This window comes from Agelaius phoeniceus, chromosome 8, assembly GCF_051311805.1.
Source record: "Agelaius phoeniceus isolate bAgePho1 chromosome 8, bAgePho1.hap1, whole genome shotgun sequence".
In the NCBI taxonomy this organism is placed as follows: domain Eukaryota; kingdom Metazoa; phylum Chordata; class Aves; order Passeriformes; family Icteridae; genus Agelaius; species Agelaius phoeniceus.
In genome coordinates, this window is record NC_135272.1 from 31,782,501 (window position 1) to 31,800,911 (window position 18,411).

General features: G+C 36.3%; 1 protein-coding gene across 1 annotated transcript in view; it reads right to left on the reverse strand.

The window, feature by feature from the left end:
• Positions 1–18,411, reverse strand: part of FAF1 (Fas associated factor 1) — a 147,438-nt gene that overhangs the window by 66,830 nt on the left and 62,197 nt on the right. The window contains exon 8 of the mRNA XM_054638072.2: positions 3,736–3,822. Within this exon, the coding sequence (XP_054494047.2) occupies positions 3,736–3,822 (87 nt within the window). The remainder of the gene's footprint in view (positions 1–3,735; positions 3,823–18,411) is intronic.

An 18,411-nucleotide genomic window follows, 5' to 3' on the forward strand; every position in this document is an offset into this window, starting at 1 on the left:
AGATGCTTAATACTCAACCTCTTCAAAAACCTGGAGATCAGCCAAAAAGTGTCATAAATGGTTTCACTTTGTACAAGAACCTTATTTACCAGCATTCTTAATTTCTATTTGTGCAGATGCCATGCTTAGTATTTAGCAATGAAACAGCTAAATAGAACAGCAATGCTAATTAGACCATCCATAAGCATTTGAGATATTTTTTTATAGCCCAGAATTCTCTAATAAATTCAGCTAAGGAATGTCACCCACATCTGCTCCAGCCACCTTGGAAGGGAAGGTGGTGCTGTTCACAGGGGATAAAGGTGGTTGTGTTCCCAAGGGATGATGCAGACCCTCAACGTGTCAGTGGCAACACATCTGTCCTGCCTGAAATGGGACTGTTCAGCCCCACAGCAGAGAAACTTGTCAGTGTGCACCTAGTGCTGCCCAGCAAGTGTCCAGTGGCTCACCTACACCACAGAGCAGTGGAGTTCCCTGGTGTGAAATGAGGACTGAAGGTCTCAACCAACTGCAGCACTGCGGGAACAGAGCGCTCCTGGCAGCAGGGGGAGGTGGGATGCTGAGCTCACCTGGATGGGATCCCTGTGCCAGGACACAGTGACAACACCAGGCACTTCATCCTCTGGCTTTGCCTCTCTCCCCTTTCCCCTCCTCAAACCTCACCCTGGAACTTTGACATCTTTTTGATGCAGAAATATGTTCCATTTTGACAAGCTTACTGTTGCTACTTACAACGAAGCAGATTTCTCACTGCTTTGCTGAAATGACTTAAAATAATGAACCAATTGAAAAAAAACTGTAATTTAAATACCAAGGAAAAAAAGCAGCAAGAAAACCTCTCTCCTTCTTCCTCTACTGGGTGTTCTATGCTACCAAAAACCACTGAAACATCACAGACAACAACTTATTCTACTGAAATAAATGAAAACCCTGGGACCTCATGGGGAAAAAAGAGTTTTACTGCTAATATGTAAAACTTACACCCAAAAAGTCACCCATACATATTAATAAAATCACAATGCTTCCATGTAAAACCTTAACTAAAACATCACCTACAGCCCATCTGAGATATTTTTTTTTACAGTGATCACCTATTTGAAAATTGCTCATTCCACTTGACTCTAGTGGTAACTACCAGTGGAAGTCTAGAAGTTCAGCCAATAGAGAAAAAAAAAAAGGAATAAATTTCAGAAACGTTACTAAATTATTTTGGCACCCTCTCATCTTTCAAACTCTGCAATGCTAAGATTGCTACAAAATCCAAAATAAAAATTGAGAACATATTGTGAATGTATTTAAAGTAAATTAAAATTATGGCTTTTTATTTTCTAAGATTATTTTCAAAGCTTCACTGTATCACTTGATGCTATATGCGCAAAAATAGTTAACATTTTGAATATATTTAAGTTTTACTTACATAAATGCATTTTAAAAAAAGAGAATGAGTTAAAACTCATCCTTTTACCTTGAACTTTAATGAGCAGAACAGATATAATTTGTGGCATTAAAGTTATTCAGGCTCAATAAAAGCTAAAACTTGTCCTTGCTGAACGGTGAAATGAGATTTGCACGGCCTGTGTACGCCTTGTTTCCCACAGTCAAACTGTCACAGCACAAAAACATTCTCCTGCATGGGGAGGTTTTGATACCCATTTCCCTGGTGAAAGTGTGAGAAAGATCTGAAAGAGTTATTGACAATTCATACAGTATCCCATATTCCATTAGGTAGTACAAGCAGAGAACATATCTTAACTCTGAAGGGAGATGAAGCAACAATGTTTTAAATTACTATTGACTCCACTAAATTTCCTGATAATGTCAGAAGACTGTAGTCTGGCAGGTTCATAAGAGACTCAAGATGATACAGGAATCCAATTATGCCAAGTCTATTTAGTTGTCCTGTTTGCTAAGCCAAAGGTTAACGAGAACTGCACTGAAAAAACCTCCTGTGGTATTACAAAGTATTTCTTATGCTGCATAACATGCAAATGAAAAAGTATTTTAATCAAGTCTTTCTTTAACTCCTTAATTGCAATGGGGTACCCTACAAGACAGCAAATTAAAAACTCATGATGGAAAAAGTGATCTTTAAAATTTGACACTGAACTCAAGAGATCATCATTAATTACTCAAGTAATTATTACCAAATATTTCTAATTTGGGAAAAAAAAAAGTTCAGATCACAGGAGCATAGATAGTCATTGCTATCATTAAATCTTTATAAATAGTAAGCTGCAGCCTCTAATTTTAGACAGAAATTAATTGTATTTTTGTTGGCAACACACTCCAGTCTGTTTACACAGCTGACAAGTTCCAGCGCCACCAGACTCGAGCAGTGAGCTTTGAGGACTCGTCTGCTTCAGAGCAGATGACTCAACATTCACCAATTTCATTAAAGATGAAAAGGGGAAAAATTCACCTGCAACAATGTCACTTGTAAAAAAGAAGACTTAAAGCAGATTCATTGAGTTTTACATATGTGAGGTGTCCTATTCAGAAGAAAAGGAGGGGAAAACTACATGAAAACCTAACAGCTGTGGGAAAACAGATTAGAAGTGTTGAGTTTCCAATTCTTTTTTGGGCTAATGTAAACTAATAAAATGTTAAAATGGATCCACATTTCAAAGCCTGTAATTACCACATGACACCATTCTGTTATTTCAGACCTTATGTCTATCAGCTCAGATATGCCCTTGAATACATGCACTGAGATTTCTCAAACTTAAATACTGTTTCTGCAAACACTGCCACAGATACCTTTTACAAGTACATTGGAAATTCAGACAGCTTTTGCCTTTTGGGTTTTTTTTTTAATTGGCATAAATCCTTAACTCAGAGCAAAAAAAGGAGCAGTCATACTCAAAGAGCAATTCTCCCTTTACAAGAAGAGAGCAGAAATGGAGAGGAAAGTAATGCACGGCAGATAATGGCAATATGTAAGAAAGCAAACTCCAAATCCATTTTCACTTTGTAGAATGATCAGTTTCAATAAAAAACTTATTTTTCTATATTTTTCTCAGGTCACAAAGTCTACATACAACGTAGCTACATAATTATTTCACCCTTTTAGGCATTTTTTCAGTGGATTGGTTGGGTTTTTTCCTAAAGAAAGGCAGACCTCACTAGCTGGCACTGGGAACACACCAGCAGAAGGAAACTGAAAGACATGCTGTAAAACACACTGTAAGGATGGCCATGCAAGGAAGCAAGACTAATATTTAATGGGATACTGCAGGTAACTCCCCGAATTTCATGAATTTGTGGGCAATTCTGAGTCTGTGGATTCTGTCACTGGTGGTGACCCCTCACTGATTCCAGCAGGAACAACTCCTGCTCTGAAGCCAGGCAGAGGCTTGAGCATGAACTGGGTGAGCTAATGTACTGTGAAAAATATCTAGAGGTGCACTCAGAGCATACATAAAAATCAGGGCTTTTTGCCTGAAGTTCAATCACCCAATAGATTTCAACTTCCAAAATGCTGTGCAGCTTTGCTTCAGTCTAGAATGGCTGAAATGAAACAGGAAACATGCACTGAATCTGATACACAGGAATCCTTTCCCTGAGCTGCAGGCACCCAAACCTTGAGCATTTGTATCTTCCACACCAGCACTGAATGTGTGTGATGTTACATTAATGCATAAGAGACAGTAAATGCTACAGAGTGATTCCGATCAAAAATCCACGTAAAATCAGCCTTTTCTAGGGAGGAATGAGATGAGAAGGCAAGAAACTCACTGAGTCATCTGTGGCAGAAGAAGGCCAACCCTCCCACAGCTGGTGACGGACAGGGATACTGGTCAGGTCATACACATTCCTCTTCACCTGGAAAAAAAATAAAAATAAATCAGAACTTGCTCCAGAGAAGGCAGCCAAGGGCATTGCTTTCACCACAGCACCAAGCTTTTTATCTTTTCTGGTTATTGTAATTTCATTGTCTCAGTTCTGGATAGATTTAATACATAGGCTATGCAGATAAAAATTTCAATACCACCAGTTTAAAGCTTTCTGAATAGAAATATTCTGCACAGGTCAATGTTTTAGAATCATTAAGATATCTCTCAATTTTTTCCTAAAAGTGGTAAATTACATGTACACATGATAACCTTTATGCTAATATTAGTTTTGTTCAGGAGTTTTTGCAGGGAGACTGACCTGGAAACTATGCTTCAATAAAAAAAAAAAATTACAACTATATTTTAACTAAAAAATTGAAACAAGAACACTGAGTCTCTAAAACACAGGATACTGAAGTATCTATTAGCAATTCAAGTGGACTCCATTTTAGTGCTTCCTCACAGTGTCCTTGGTGGCTTTGTAAAGAAATGTTGCTTCATACTGACCCCACAACAATCTAAAATGTAACAATCCTGACCTGAGTGATCACAAGGACACAGTTCTTGCTGGTTTTGTTTTCTTGCATTAAAAACCAGGACAAACTGTCCCTGTGAAATATTTCTTTTCCAGCTACACACCAGAAATAGTATTATTTTCACAACATAAAACTCTAAAGCGCACTGTTTTTAAATAACAAGTGAAACTTATTTACAGAAACATGGGATCAATAGGACTACATAATATTGTTTTCAAAAATCCTTCAGAAGTAAAAATAAATAACTCGGAAGTCACATTCCTCAAATTCCCTTTTAATTCCAAAGCACAACAGAAAGGCATTATGAAAAAAACAGTATTTCCCTTCTTTCATTAACTCATCTGTAACTGCACTGAATTCAATAACATTCCTCTGCTATTCTAAGCTTGAAAGGCATGCTCGGGGTAAAGTGTTATGTTGGTATAAAGCACAATGCCAGACTGATGTGCTGGACAAAAGTGATCAAAGTTGAAGTAATTTTAGCCAAGGCACAAGTATTCTGCTGCATTATTCTAGCAGAATGACATCTGTTGAGCAACTCGTCGCAGAATAAACCAGTTGTTCTAGGCAGGCCTGGCTGGGTAGGGGACCATGTAAGACTGATTAGAGTAATGTTTGATTAAACAAACTGCTTGAGTTAAGATCATAACTGGATTTGGAATTCATGCCAAAGTAGTCCTCTTTCAAACAACAAGCCACAATCAATTATTTAAGATAAAATAAGCTTGCTTTTAAATAATGATTTGATTTTTGGTTTCTTTGATAATTAGAACACTGTTACGAAAGCAGGCTGTAAAATGTTTTAGAGATTAGAGTATTTACCAATTGAGTATTGAAAACCCTTTTTCTTCATTAACTGACCTAATTTATGAAAGCAGATTGTAAAATGTTTAAGAGATTAGAATATTTACCAATTGAGTATAGAAAACTCCTTTTCTTCATTACTGACCTAATTTCAGTTTAAAGTGAAAAACTCCATGAGGAGGAAAAAGTTCTAAAGATTTCTATAAAGCAGAACTGTGAACTGCTCCTTCACTGGGCCAATAAAAATCTACAGCCACACTCTTCACACAACTGAAAAAAGTTAGCCCAGTAAATGGACAAAGTCTGCGTTAAGGATTTTACTTATAAATTCACTTGGCATTGAGAGGAGGACCGAAATTTTTATTGTGTAAAGCAAACTCTAAATTGCAGTACCATCCACTGAGCTACATTTATTGGCAAACTTTTTGGTCCTGCACTTTTGATCAGTTTGAAATACAAATTGGTGGCATTGTCTTTGTGCAGCCCAGAATGTCTTTTCATAATGTTCAGATGCCATGGTGACTGGCACATTACTATGGCAGCCACCCTTCAGATTATCATCTGCAGAATATAAGAGATCATTTAAAAACAAATTAAAGGCACATCTATTTGGTTTCACTACTCAGCTGTAAACAGTATCAATACAACCATTTAAACAAAAAAAAAAAAAAGAAAAAAGTAGCCCATATATTTTAGATGCAGTCTTACTCGGAAAATAATGTATAATTTTTGCATAATACCCTGCCTTGCAGTTATACATTGATGCTGGAAAACCATGTGAAGTTTTACCTTCAGCTCATTTTCACTAGTTTTAAAGGGAGTTAAAATATTAAACAACTCCTAACATTTTAAGAAAACCCATATGTCAAAGTAGCCAACATACTCAGAAAACTTCCCAGACAGAGGCAGAGTGTTACCTTCCTATCTTTCACTGGTTTCTTTAAACAGATGAACGTGTTGCTTTGAAAGTAAGGTTAAACACAAAAGATACACTTTGTTTGCAGATATGAAGCTAATCCAACATTTAAAGTCCTGCCACATTCATATTAGTAAGGATAAAATGAAGCAAAATGTACCACAGGGCAAAAAGTCTGTACGAGGTACTGTGATGACAACAACCTTCTGGGGATTGCACTCAGCAGGAATAAGTAGCTATTTTCTCATCTCTGAATTAGAAAAATCTGAAAACTGCTCTCAAAAAACAAAGACCTAACACTTACTAAATTATTTTTAAAAATTAAATTTATGCTGAATCATTGAAGAACTGTCATGCCTGAATCTGTATCTTTGAATAACAACAAATCACAACAAAGTTTAACAGTAGTTTCCCTCAGGCTGTTTTCAGCTTATGCAGGTACAAAGTTAAGTGAAATAATGTACATAATGAACTTTTGTTAGTCTTATTATTAAATATAATTTATGCAAAGCTGTAAATTGGCTGAGATGCTAAAGACTGTTCCAGGCACATAGGCAGCATGAAAGACAGTGCAAAAATGAGTGCATGAAAGGCAGACAAAAGGAGCAATAAAGTCAGAGGACTGTGAGGAATGTGGAATGTGAGTTGGGGGATGCAGGGAAATGAGATCAGATGCAGACAGTCCAAGGTTCCATGGGGTACTGATGGTACAGCAGAAATCTTGACTTTGACATTGGAACAGAGAAAAAGTCAAGACAAGTAACCAAAATGTTTAGGGAACAGCAATGATATGGATGGGACAGTGCCAGGAAGAAGTCCAAAGTAAGCAGAAGCATTTTGGTGAAGAAAGATGGAAAGAAAGGAGGCAAACCCAGCTGAAGTGATAGGCTTAAAGATTATAAATTAAAGCATTTAACATCTCTGCCAGGCAAAATTCCAACAGATAGAAAAGAGCACTAGGAATCTGGCAGGAATAGATGGGAAGCAGGGGCAGAATCAACCAAGTTTCTAAGCATGGAGAAGCATCAAAGGTGATACTACAGTGAATTTGAAAAGAGAATGATGTTATCAACAGCTATGAGCAAAAATTGGTTAGATTAATGGGTGATTTCAGTTAATTGTGGACTAATGAGAGTTATTGAAAATATAGAGATGCAAAAGTAGAGAGAAGGAATCTCAGAATCAGCACCTCTGCCACAACCTATTGCAATAGATTTGGTCCACAGAAACAGAAAAACACAAGACACAAACTGGAGATGTTAGGAGGGAAAATGACAAACCAAAACAAGGAATCCATATTGAAAGTGTTCTCATAGCAGAGAAAAAGGATTTGCATTTTATCAGGAAGAGGATATCATGAGTCAAAGGAGAAACTGAATTTCTTAACTTTAAAAGTAATTTTTAGCCAGCTCCCCACAGGTGGGATATATTCACATATACTAAAGCAGTGCACTGTGTGAGCCACCACTAACACCCAAACCAGAACTCTCAGGTTACTTTACCCAAGACTCATTGAAGGGAAAGGTTCTTAGCCTGCTCCACTCACAATTCTGCTTGTGTTCTTTTCTTTCCAATACGTAATACAATAAACTGTACTACAACATAAAAAAACCAAAGGCTATTTAAATCATCACATTTTAATTTTAGTTTAAGTTTTACTTTAGAAATAATTGTGCAATTCTGAAGACATCAAATTATAACCTGCATCTCCTTCTAGCAGCTGACTGAAGTTTAAATTACAGAATGCTTCCAATTATTGAATTAAGATGTCAGGATTGGGCTATTTTTAAATAACAGCATCTGCTTCTCACAGGTTTTATACCACTGAAAGTCTCTAAGGAAGGCTCACTATGCTATTTACATTTACACATATTCAATTCAACTCTGTTGTAATCTAAAGGAAAAAAAATACACTTCCAATGTAAATATTTAAAATCTATACTGAATGCAAAAAAACCCCTCACCTGCCCAAGCCTGTCAGCCAAAAGTCAGCCATGATTCAGCACTTTTCTAAAATGCACAGGAACTCCACTGTGTGTTTTACTAAAATACATTTTCTAATTAATTTTTTATTCCATATCTCTTCCTTTAAATTACTATTTTTGCTTTTAATATCTCTGAAAATATTCAAGTCTACATTTATTAAGTTTTTCCACCTAGTAGGCTAAACTTTAGAAACCATGTTTCTTGCTTAATGAAGGACAGAAATGCATTCTATTCTAACCTAATTGATTTTATTTCAATATCCAAATTACATTACTTGCTTATTGTATTATGACAAGTAAAACAGAAACAAATAAAAGCACCAAAACATACATAGCTCATGAAAGTAGGGCTCTCCTCCCTCTCGGGACTGTTTCATTTTCAAATTAAAAGCAATATGCAATTTCAGGCCTTCCCAAAGGGCCCTAAGAGAACCTGAATGTCCATTGTAGATCAGGCACATACAAAGCAGAATTCAACATAAATGCTGCTAATGCATCCAACTTTAAAGGGTGTGGAGCAGTGTTTGAACCCAAATAAACCCAGTTAAAACTATGTCAAAAATAGGGTGCATTGTACTGCAGCACTCAATAAATACTGGGTCATTAAAAAGCTTGGTGAAATTGCTCCAATTATTCAGATCTGGAAAATAATGTGCAATTTTTTGGTGACATTTTGCTGATAAGAGTTCAAACCAAGAAGATTATATAATATTAAACAGGGAGCAAATGTATTTTCTGATGTTTCCAATTCCAATTTAGAAGAGAGTTTGAAGTGCATGAATTTTGCCTGTCATGGTTGAAAATGTGAAGTAAGACCTTCACGTACCTAGAGATTAAATTAATATTTTAATGTAAACACTACATTCAGTTTGAGAGATGAGACAAGGAGAAACTGGTAACTACTTTGACAGATCAAGGTAAGTAAATGCAAAGTTAATGTATTACTTGGCTATTATTTTAAAATGGGAGAGGGAGGAAAACTTTCAGGAGAAAGAATCTGTAAGCAGACAGTAACCTTAACAGAGAGATGATTCAGCAAAACAGTTTAGTAAAAATATCTCATTTAGGAAAACAAGGCACTAAATATGAGGCACCAGCACCACTTCCAGAAAGGGATGTGGATTCTCTACTCCCCAGCCAAGCACTTACATCCTCATTCCCCCAGACTTACATCCATCATAATGTGTCATCAAACTAAATCCAAAAAAAACCTATTAATTCTATTTCATTTATATCAATTCTTGATGACTACAGCTACACTAAATAACGTCTGTGAAATACTACTGGCAGACTTTAAATGCCCAAAATTCAGAAAATAAACTGGTTTTTCCTTAGCTAGCTGGCTGTGCTCTGTCCTCTTGTCCTACAGCTGTGACACACCTTCTATGACAGCATCCACTCACTTCACAGCCTCACTGAGCAACTGTATTTCTGAGCTGCAACACTTATTCAGATAATTTTTGAAATTTTTGTCAACCAGGAGTTATCAGAAGTTCATCCACTTTGGGAATGACCAGGTTATTTAAAAACTCATTAAGTGTAATAAGCTTCATTACACTTCATAAGTTTTTGCAAAGAAGTGTTGGCAGCTTCCTTTCAGCAATAGGAATAATATTGTGAATAAATTATTTTCATAGATTTCACAATTATTCATACTTCATTATCTCCTATTTTGTTAATTTGAGCTCATATTTTAAACCTCTTTCAAACCAACCCTTCTTGGATGTAATTTGACCTTTTTTAATGGATCTGTGCCAAGTGTGTATCTCACCATTACAACCTACAATAAAATGGCTCATTAGGTAATACTAGTATAATCTTGGTTAAAACCTGCAAATTTTGAAACAGAAAATAAAAGTAAGGCTACAGCTAAACTTTACTGAATCTTCTGATGTGTGAACTTCTGACTGCCTCATGCAATACATACACATGTGTGTGTGTATGTGTATCAAGCATGAAATGTTCCCTCAAATACTTAGCAAGATACTTTTCCAACCTCAGCTTCCTGTCCAGACAATTTTGAGAATTAATCTGAGCTCTCTTCAAGGTACCAGATGCTGCTTTTTGCCACTGCTTTGGATCAGCCTTTTCATGGGCTGATGATAAGGTGGCACATGTTAAGTACATTCACAATGTTATATTATACACTATATTAAAATTCTATATACAGCTGTCTGGCTGTCTTAAAAATGTGGGTTTATTCTCAATGCCTCATTTTTCTGACAGCATGCATGCATGTTTTAATTCTGTAAAACAAAGAAACCCCTTTACTTATCTCCATCTTTAAATCCCTAAAATCAGCTATCCTTCTAGGGCAGCATTATTGCTAAATGCAAGGTACAATCTTCTGAACTTGATGCTGAAGTTCCAGGGTGCTGCTGTCTGGCCTGCACTGTGCAAAGGTTCAGCTCACATAATTATTATTATTCATTGCTTGTAGTGCCTAGGAGACCTAATTGTGATAATCCCCTCTGAACTTTAAACTGCATGACCCTTTGATTTTTTTAATAGAAGGTTAAAAGAAGAAACAAATTCCTATAGAAGGCAAAGGGAAAACACATTCTTAAGAAATCGGGGCAAGAGACATGAGTATTTTTAAAAAATCATTTTAGCAACACACAAGCATGAGTTTGAAATGGGGTATGAAAGAATTAAGAGTGTGAGCTAGCTGTGACATTAGAGATTGAAAGGAAGATGTGATTAGGGTTAAAAGAGATCAAACAACAAAGACTTACTGCCAAAACAATTTTACAAATTTATTTGAAAATGCCTTAAACACTTCTACTAACAAAATAAAACTACTGATAATACCTGAAGTTTGTTTGTTTGTTTGCTTGTTTGATTGTTTGACATGCACTGACAAAGAAAAGACACATTTTGAAGTCTAGCTTGTTTTTCCATTCAGAAGGAATGGTCATTTGAGAAAATACCACTTATTAGCTTCCTATATGACCCAACTTTTATCTGACCTCTATGCACATGATGAAAGACAAAAGACAGCTGCTCCTCAGGCATCCATTACTACATCACCATCAACAGGCAAAACATTCAGTTGCAATATGAAGGGTAAATACAGTTTCTAATATTTTTACCCCCAAAGTCCCAATTCCAGTTGACTTTATGTCCTGAAATGTCCAGAGATTGCCAAACACCTTGACACTTCCTGATCATGAAGTTAAGTACATGCCAAGAGCATTAACTTTAATCCAAGCTATTCAAAATTGGTATGAAAACACAATTTCAACTATTAAATACACATTCTGTCCATCCTAACATCTCTACCAGAAGATACTGACTCCACTTGGTAATGGTAAAATATGAGCTAAAGTAAGACAAAATCTCCATGCTTGGTGGGGCTTGGTCCCACCCTGTCCACATCACTTGTGCATATTTTCAGTTACAGCCCAGTGACTCTTGTGGATGTAGTGAGGCTCCCACTCAAAAGGACATTAAAGATTGTTTCTAGGGTCTGAATCATAACTGAAAATAAAAGAGAGAGAGTTAATGTGATTCTTGCAGTGGAAAGATCTGTTAGCTTTTCACAGCTGTCACATTCAGAACAAAAGAAAAATTTAGGCAGTTATATTTCTAGTCAAGCATCCCCATCTTCATTTAAAAAGCAGCTGGTCTGCAACAGCCCAAGTGTAATAAATCCATAAACTGGTCTTTGGTCACTTCCCTACTTGGGAATATTCAGGAGTTTCAAAAGTAATCACTCAAACCAATGGATGGTAGTAGGAGTAAGGAGAAAAATGGAAGTTATTGTTTAATCATAGTAAAGAGCACCATTTAGATACATGTAGGGGGAAAGAGGGAAAAAACCAAATCCCAACAAAAAAACTCCCACTTAGAAGTTTCTTCTCACTTTGGTCCAATGAGAGAAGGAATCCTATCACCTCCCCCAAATCTCTGATTATGACTCCAAGAAATACTCTCCTGAACACATTTCACTGAATAACAGTTTCTTCCACTCCTACCCAACTACATTTCAAAATAGAAACTGATTCAGTTTCAGTCTTAAAAAATGCATAAACCACATTTGCTTCAGAACAATCCTTATTTTAAGTGATAAGCCTACCCATTTTGGTGTAAGAAAGAGAACATCACAAAATCAGTATTTTCTTATCTGTTTTTACTTGTTCTCTAGACAATCAATAAAATAAACCTTTGGGAGAGGCCATATTTTCTTGTTCCTAGAGACAACATAAAATCTATTCCAAATTTTTGTAAATGGCCAATAATTATAAAGTATTCACAAGTTTACACATTATATGAAAAACAGTTTAATCTATTAACTTTGAGAAGCTAAGTACCACAGTCATGCAGAGTGTTGGGAAGCACTTTCACATACAGAAATTCTCCAATACCTCTCCCTTCAGTGTTTTACTTCTCTCTTCCCTCCACTTTTACACTTAAAGGTCACAGCAAACCTGCTGCTCAGTAAGGAGAGATGGCAGACTCACCCTGCAGCCCTTTTATTCCTAGGGCCAGCACACAAGGTGCATCTAAAAAGGAAGATAAGCCACAGATATAAAATGTATTGCGCGTTACATTAATTTCCCACAGCAAAAAATCAGTGCAAGGTGCATTTTCTCTGAACACTCTCTGGTATTACCACCATAAAGAGAAGATGGGTCATCCAGAAACCCAGCAGTAACTCAAGTGCTGACTTCCTTGGCTCACTTCAGTTGTTGGTATCAGGTATTTGACAGTGAAAGCTCTGTAGGAACTCAGCTCTAAAGTAAACTGTGACATCTTTTCACAGTCACTGTAACTATGATTTTAATAAATTGTTTGATGTGGTTGTATTTGAATAGGTATTCTATTCATGTTATTCTGAATTCAAGTTAAACTATAAAACAATGTTCATTATGCTGTCAGTCAAATTTCTACTAACAAAAACATTTCTGGGTACTTCCTCCATTTCATCATTGCACCTACCAAATCAAAACTTCTTTAGGGGTTTTTATATTGACAATATTCAGAAATAAATTGAAATTGATTTCTGCTTTACTAGCAGAAAAGAATTGCTGACAAACCTTCACAGTGGGTTTTAAGAATATTAACCTACACACATCAATTACAAATACAGTTACTAATATTGCTACATTTAAGGTATATGCATGTCAGGTGCAGATTACACTATTAACAAGCAGCTCTCCTATATACATATACATTTTTAGAAAGAGAATTCAGTCTATTTAGCAATTCACTAACAAAGCTATTCCTTAGCTCATCCCTGCCATAACCTGCTCTATTCAGAAACATATGGGAAAAGACATTAAATAACCAGTGAAAACCATGGACTTCTGGTATTAGTGCTACACATTGCATACCCCTATTCATTATTCCACCTCCCTTGTTTAATCTATCATTAAGACTCAGTGACCCTACACTAAATTTAAAGCAGATCCTTCCTTCCTCCCATGCCTAAATTCACATACTTTTCTAGTTGGGGATGCCCTCAAGTATTAGCCACTCTACAGGGTTTCTCTAATCTCAGCTCTGAACTATGTTGTGCTATAGAAGCAAGAAATTGCTGGTTTACATCTTTAACTATGGAATCTTCCACCCAAAAAATCCCCTCCTTTACTTAATAAGATAGAGGAAAATCTTTCATGTAGAACATATTTAACATGTTTAAAAATTATATATTTTCCTCTATATGATGTAGAATACAAGTTATAAATTATATTATTTTAAAGCACTGCTTCCCTGAACTTCTGTCCCAAATATAATTGCATTGGAAACAATTTTAAAGCTTTCAAAATTTATTGTTACATTGTAGAAAAGCTGGACCCTTATTTCTATCTAAAGTCAATATGAAATAGGTTTCTAATAAACATATTTTTTAAAAATAAAACAAGAGAATGACCAAATACCAAATATTAGACTTGCTTTTATTTTTTAACATAGGAACTAAAAACATACAAAAATATTAAAGCCTCTACCTCTCTCTTTTAACTGACAGGTTTCAGTGTAACAGTAATGGCAGTACAGGTGAAAACATACCATGAGTTTTCTGAATGAGGGACAAGAATCTTTATTGTTGCCATCTAAAGTATTCACCAACTGTAGCCCTGCCTTCCTCTTCCACAATAAGGTGAACATTGATCTGCACCACAATTTTAAAAAATTTAAGACACTAAGACTGTGAGTGAATCAGAGATGAAATTCCATTGAGTTGACAAAACGAGTCAGGCAAAGGTACAAAATCCAAATATAGATTTTTATGTCTACCAAAAGAAGCCATACAAATTTGTTTTGGTTTCCTGATTAATACTACTTCTAGTGTATTTAAAAATATTTAACCACATTTCCTCAGAAAATAGAATTAAGTCAAAAAAAGCAGCTGCAGCCTGGCCAAATAGCCCAATCTGCATTCTCTCTGGCTCTTCTTTCTTTCCTTTAAGTCTTTTCCCCAAACAAGTCAGCACTTGAACAATTACATATGAGTCATATGTACTTGTAGAATACAAAAAGTTGATGGGAAAAACAAATTAGTAAGATTCAAACTGTCAGGTTATCAGATAACAGAAAAATATTAGGAACAGTTAAAATAAACACACCAAGCCAAGAGCAACACTAGAAAACCTGAAGTCTAAGTTCTGCACAGGTGCAGACATGGGAAGATGAAGGGAAAGTGTTACTGGAGAGTGAATATAAACAGTAACTGTGAAATCTATAGATCAATTTGAAGACAAAAATTATCTGGAAGCCTCTCAAGTGAGGAACTTTACAAACAGCAAGACTTTTATAAAGAAAAGAAGAGCTGCTAAGGCCCCAGTCCTGCAACCTCTGGTTCAGGCATTTTTCCTGAACTGGATTGGCTTCCAGACCTGGACTGCCTAAATTAAAAACATAAGTAGTTTACAACATTGAAGTCTACAATATTGAAATCACATTTTCCTTTAGAATTCCCAAATATTAAAAGAAAACTACATTATCTTGTTCCTCTAAGAGAAGTGCACACCTGAGTCTCTCTCAATGCAACGAGTTCATTTGCTGTATCTTTAACAGCAGCCACCTTCATGAATAGTCTGCTCTGAGTGACCCAGAAACACACAAAGCTCTTCCATGATGGAAGAGTCATTATTTCTTGAATATACAACTAAATGCAATTTCATTAGTGTTTTACCAAAACACTACAGGAGTTACCTCTTCTGCAGATTCCAGTCACAAAGCTCAACATTAATTTGCTGCAGAACAACAGAAAACTTAATGATCACTTCAGAAAATGGGCTAATATAAAGCTATTCTGGCCATTTTCACTATTCTATTGTGCAAACTTGTCATCTCACTGAAATGGAAAGACTTAAATTAAGGTTAACTTAATTAATTAAACATATGTATTCTTTTCTCCACACTTTTCTGTCTTACCTTGACATGCAATTCTGCATCTATTAAATAAGCAGCAAACACTATTCCATTTAATGAAAAAAATGTTAAATTACAGATTTGGGGATCTCAGCGACTCATTTTCCCCAAAACACCTCCAGTACTGCACAGAATTAACATAGTCTTCATCAGATTTCCTTTATCTAAAATAAAACTAGAAACTATGTATTACAAAACAAGATTCACAGACAACAAATATTAAGATCTGAAAAGATCTATTCAGCTCAAATTAACACATTCCTATAAATCAAAGCAAAATTCATCCTCACATTCATTCCTGTTACAGAATTGTCACCTCAATAGCCAATAAAAAGAAAGAACTAATGAGGTATTTCAGTATCTCCCAAAGAAATATTTTCAGCTCTGTTTTTCTTTTAAGTGCTTGAAAGGAAAAGAGTAATGAATTGCTCCCACACAGTCTTTTTATTATTCTGTTATAGCAACAAGAGAGTTACACCGAGTCTTTATCTTTCACATAGTCCCAGATATTTTTTTGTCTCACTGCAACAATGACAAAGGAAGCAGACCAGGAAGAACAGTTATTTATCAGCACCAGGGAGGTGCTGCTTGAAGCAGCAAATGTCCTTGTTTCTACTAATGGCTAACAGGGTGAGATGACAGATTTATTGGGTAACTAAGTGATAACTGAGAGCTCTATCCAGACAGCAATCCAATATACCTTGGAAATAAGTTTCCACAACAGACAAGGATCTAGACTTCTACCAAAAACCAGGTCATTCAGCTGTATCCTGTGGAGTTTCCAGGACTACTTCTCTCTTTTAGGATGAACATCCCCTGCTAGAGACAAGCAAGCATCCTCTAGTCCTAAAATCGTCCACATTCATCAATGGGACCATGGGTTTGAGATGAGGAAGAAAAATCTGTTAAAGTCCAGAATAACAACCAGGAAACTTGAAGAAAGGACCAAGATTTCACTGGTTACTCACCTGCACAGAGAGCATGTCCTGGACCTAAAGTGTTTCAAACAGGACAGTGAAATAATCACTTCTCTCATGATCTACATTAGAATACTTAGAAGAAAATTAATAAGAGGCACATCCAACAGATCAATCTATATAACAGGCAGGCTGAAGAGACTTAAGGACTTGAATAGATTTATTAGCACTTTTTTTTGGTGTATGTGGAAATAGATCAGCCTTGAGTAACCACAACCTGGACAGTTTTGAGGACATCCCCCCAGGTTGCTCCTTAGAAATTTTCCAAATCAATGGACACACGACCCTTAGGCACTCACACAGATGCATAAGAAGGGAATTGGCCTTTCCTGAAAGAAAGGCCAAAGAAAGAGAGAAGTCAGGAGTCTGATCACTTATTAAAGTGTGATCACCACCAGGACACTGTGGTGTGTGAGGCTTAAGCACACAAATACCAATATCAATTATCAATTACCAATAGCAGCTGAAAAACATTTCATAAAGAGCTTGTGATCGTGCCAGTGAGCTGGCACTTACCAACCACCAGCAAAGGGTCAGAAAGCTATGGATGTATCCAGTCACATGGAAGGCAAGACTGATGACAATAAATTTGGTGAATTTATGTTGCAGACCTGTGTTTTTAAGTAGCACATGCAAGAACAGCAGTCCTGACCCAATAAGTACCAAAAACGTTGAGTTACAATGTACACAGGCAGGAATCTGGCACAGAATGACCTCCTCCAGCAGCAAAAACAGCTCAGTAACTTTAAAACTCTCCACTTGAATACAAAAATAAAGGGTTTGGACATTTTTAGACACTTTTGAAGACACTTTTTTTTTGGACACTTTTAAAGATAAGTACCATCATCTATTTTGAATATTTCAATTACTTCCTGTAAAATCCTCTTCCCTTGAAATAAGAGGCCATTACTAAAGCCCAACAGATGAGAAGTCCCAGAAAAGGTTTTCCTGCAGATGTATCATGAAAATGAATTCCTGACAAGCAGCAGGAAAACACATGGCAGGCATGGCAGAAAGCCAACAAGAAGCTAAAGAGCTGCTGGTCATGGTGTTACACTGACAGACATTTTAAATTGTAATTCCAGAGCACGAGAAATGGCTGGAATCTGGCACCAAAGCTATGGAGAAAATGGAGAGGTGGGACTGGAAGGGAATTAAGTCACCCCTTTCCAAAATTTTCAAAACTGCTCGAAAGTATGGACTGAGAGATCAGCTATTAAATGGAAGTTCAGCTATGAATGATGATAACCCAAGGACTCTAGCAGGACTTGCAAGGAAGCTGTGAAGCAGGAAGTCATTCAAAGACATCTGCAGTTAGTTCTGCCATGCATCTCTGGCCTTGCTGTAGACTCTGCAAGCATGGAACCAACCTATGCCTGAAGAAAAACCCTCAGTCACTCACTGAAATTCAAAAGTTCAGTTATGTGAGTGACGAAAAAAAAATCCTGTTTCTAGATTTTGGTATAGAGGCAATGTCAGAAAAACAGGAAGCTTCTGGTTTTACCACCACCTCTTTGAGACTGATATTCCAGATCTGATCCTTGGAAATAGGTCATTAAAAGACTAGAATCTGGGATGGAGATTTTGAGGATATGCTAATGTCACATTATCTTTAAAATGCTCACAATTGCATGAGAGACATTAGCCTTGGGAAAGATGTAAAGTTACCCTGTAAGAAAGCTGCAATGCCATCCAAATGAACAAGATGAACAGTAGAAATTACAGCCTTACGCTTTTGTTTTTCAGTATCTGCCTCTGATTTAAAAGATCTTAAGGCATTTTTACCAAGCAGGGATAGAGGAGGATAGAAATGCACATTTCAGAATAAAAACTGTGTAGAAATACTTGCAAATTAAATGCCTCTTTTTACTTTCATCAGAGCTTTCTTTTCAAAAAAGAATCAATAAAGCTTCAGAAGAGTAAATCATGTGCAGTTTGTTCTTCCTGCATCAGCATCAGTGCCAATTAAATTCTGAACCTTAA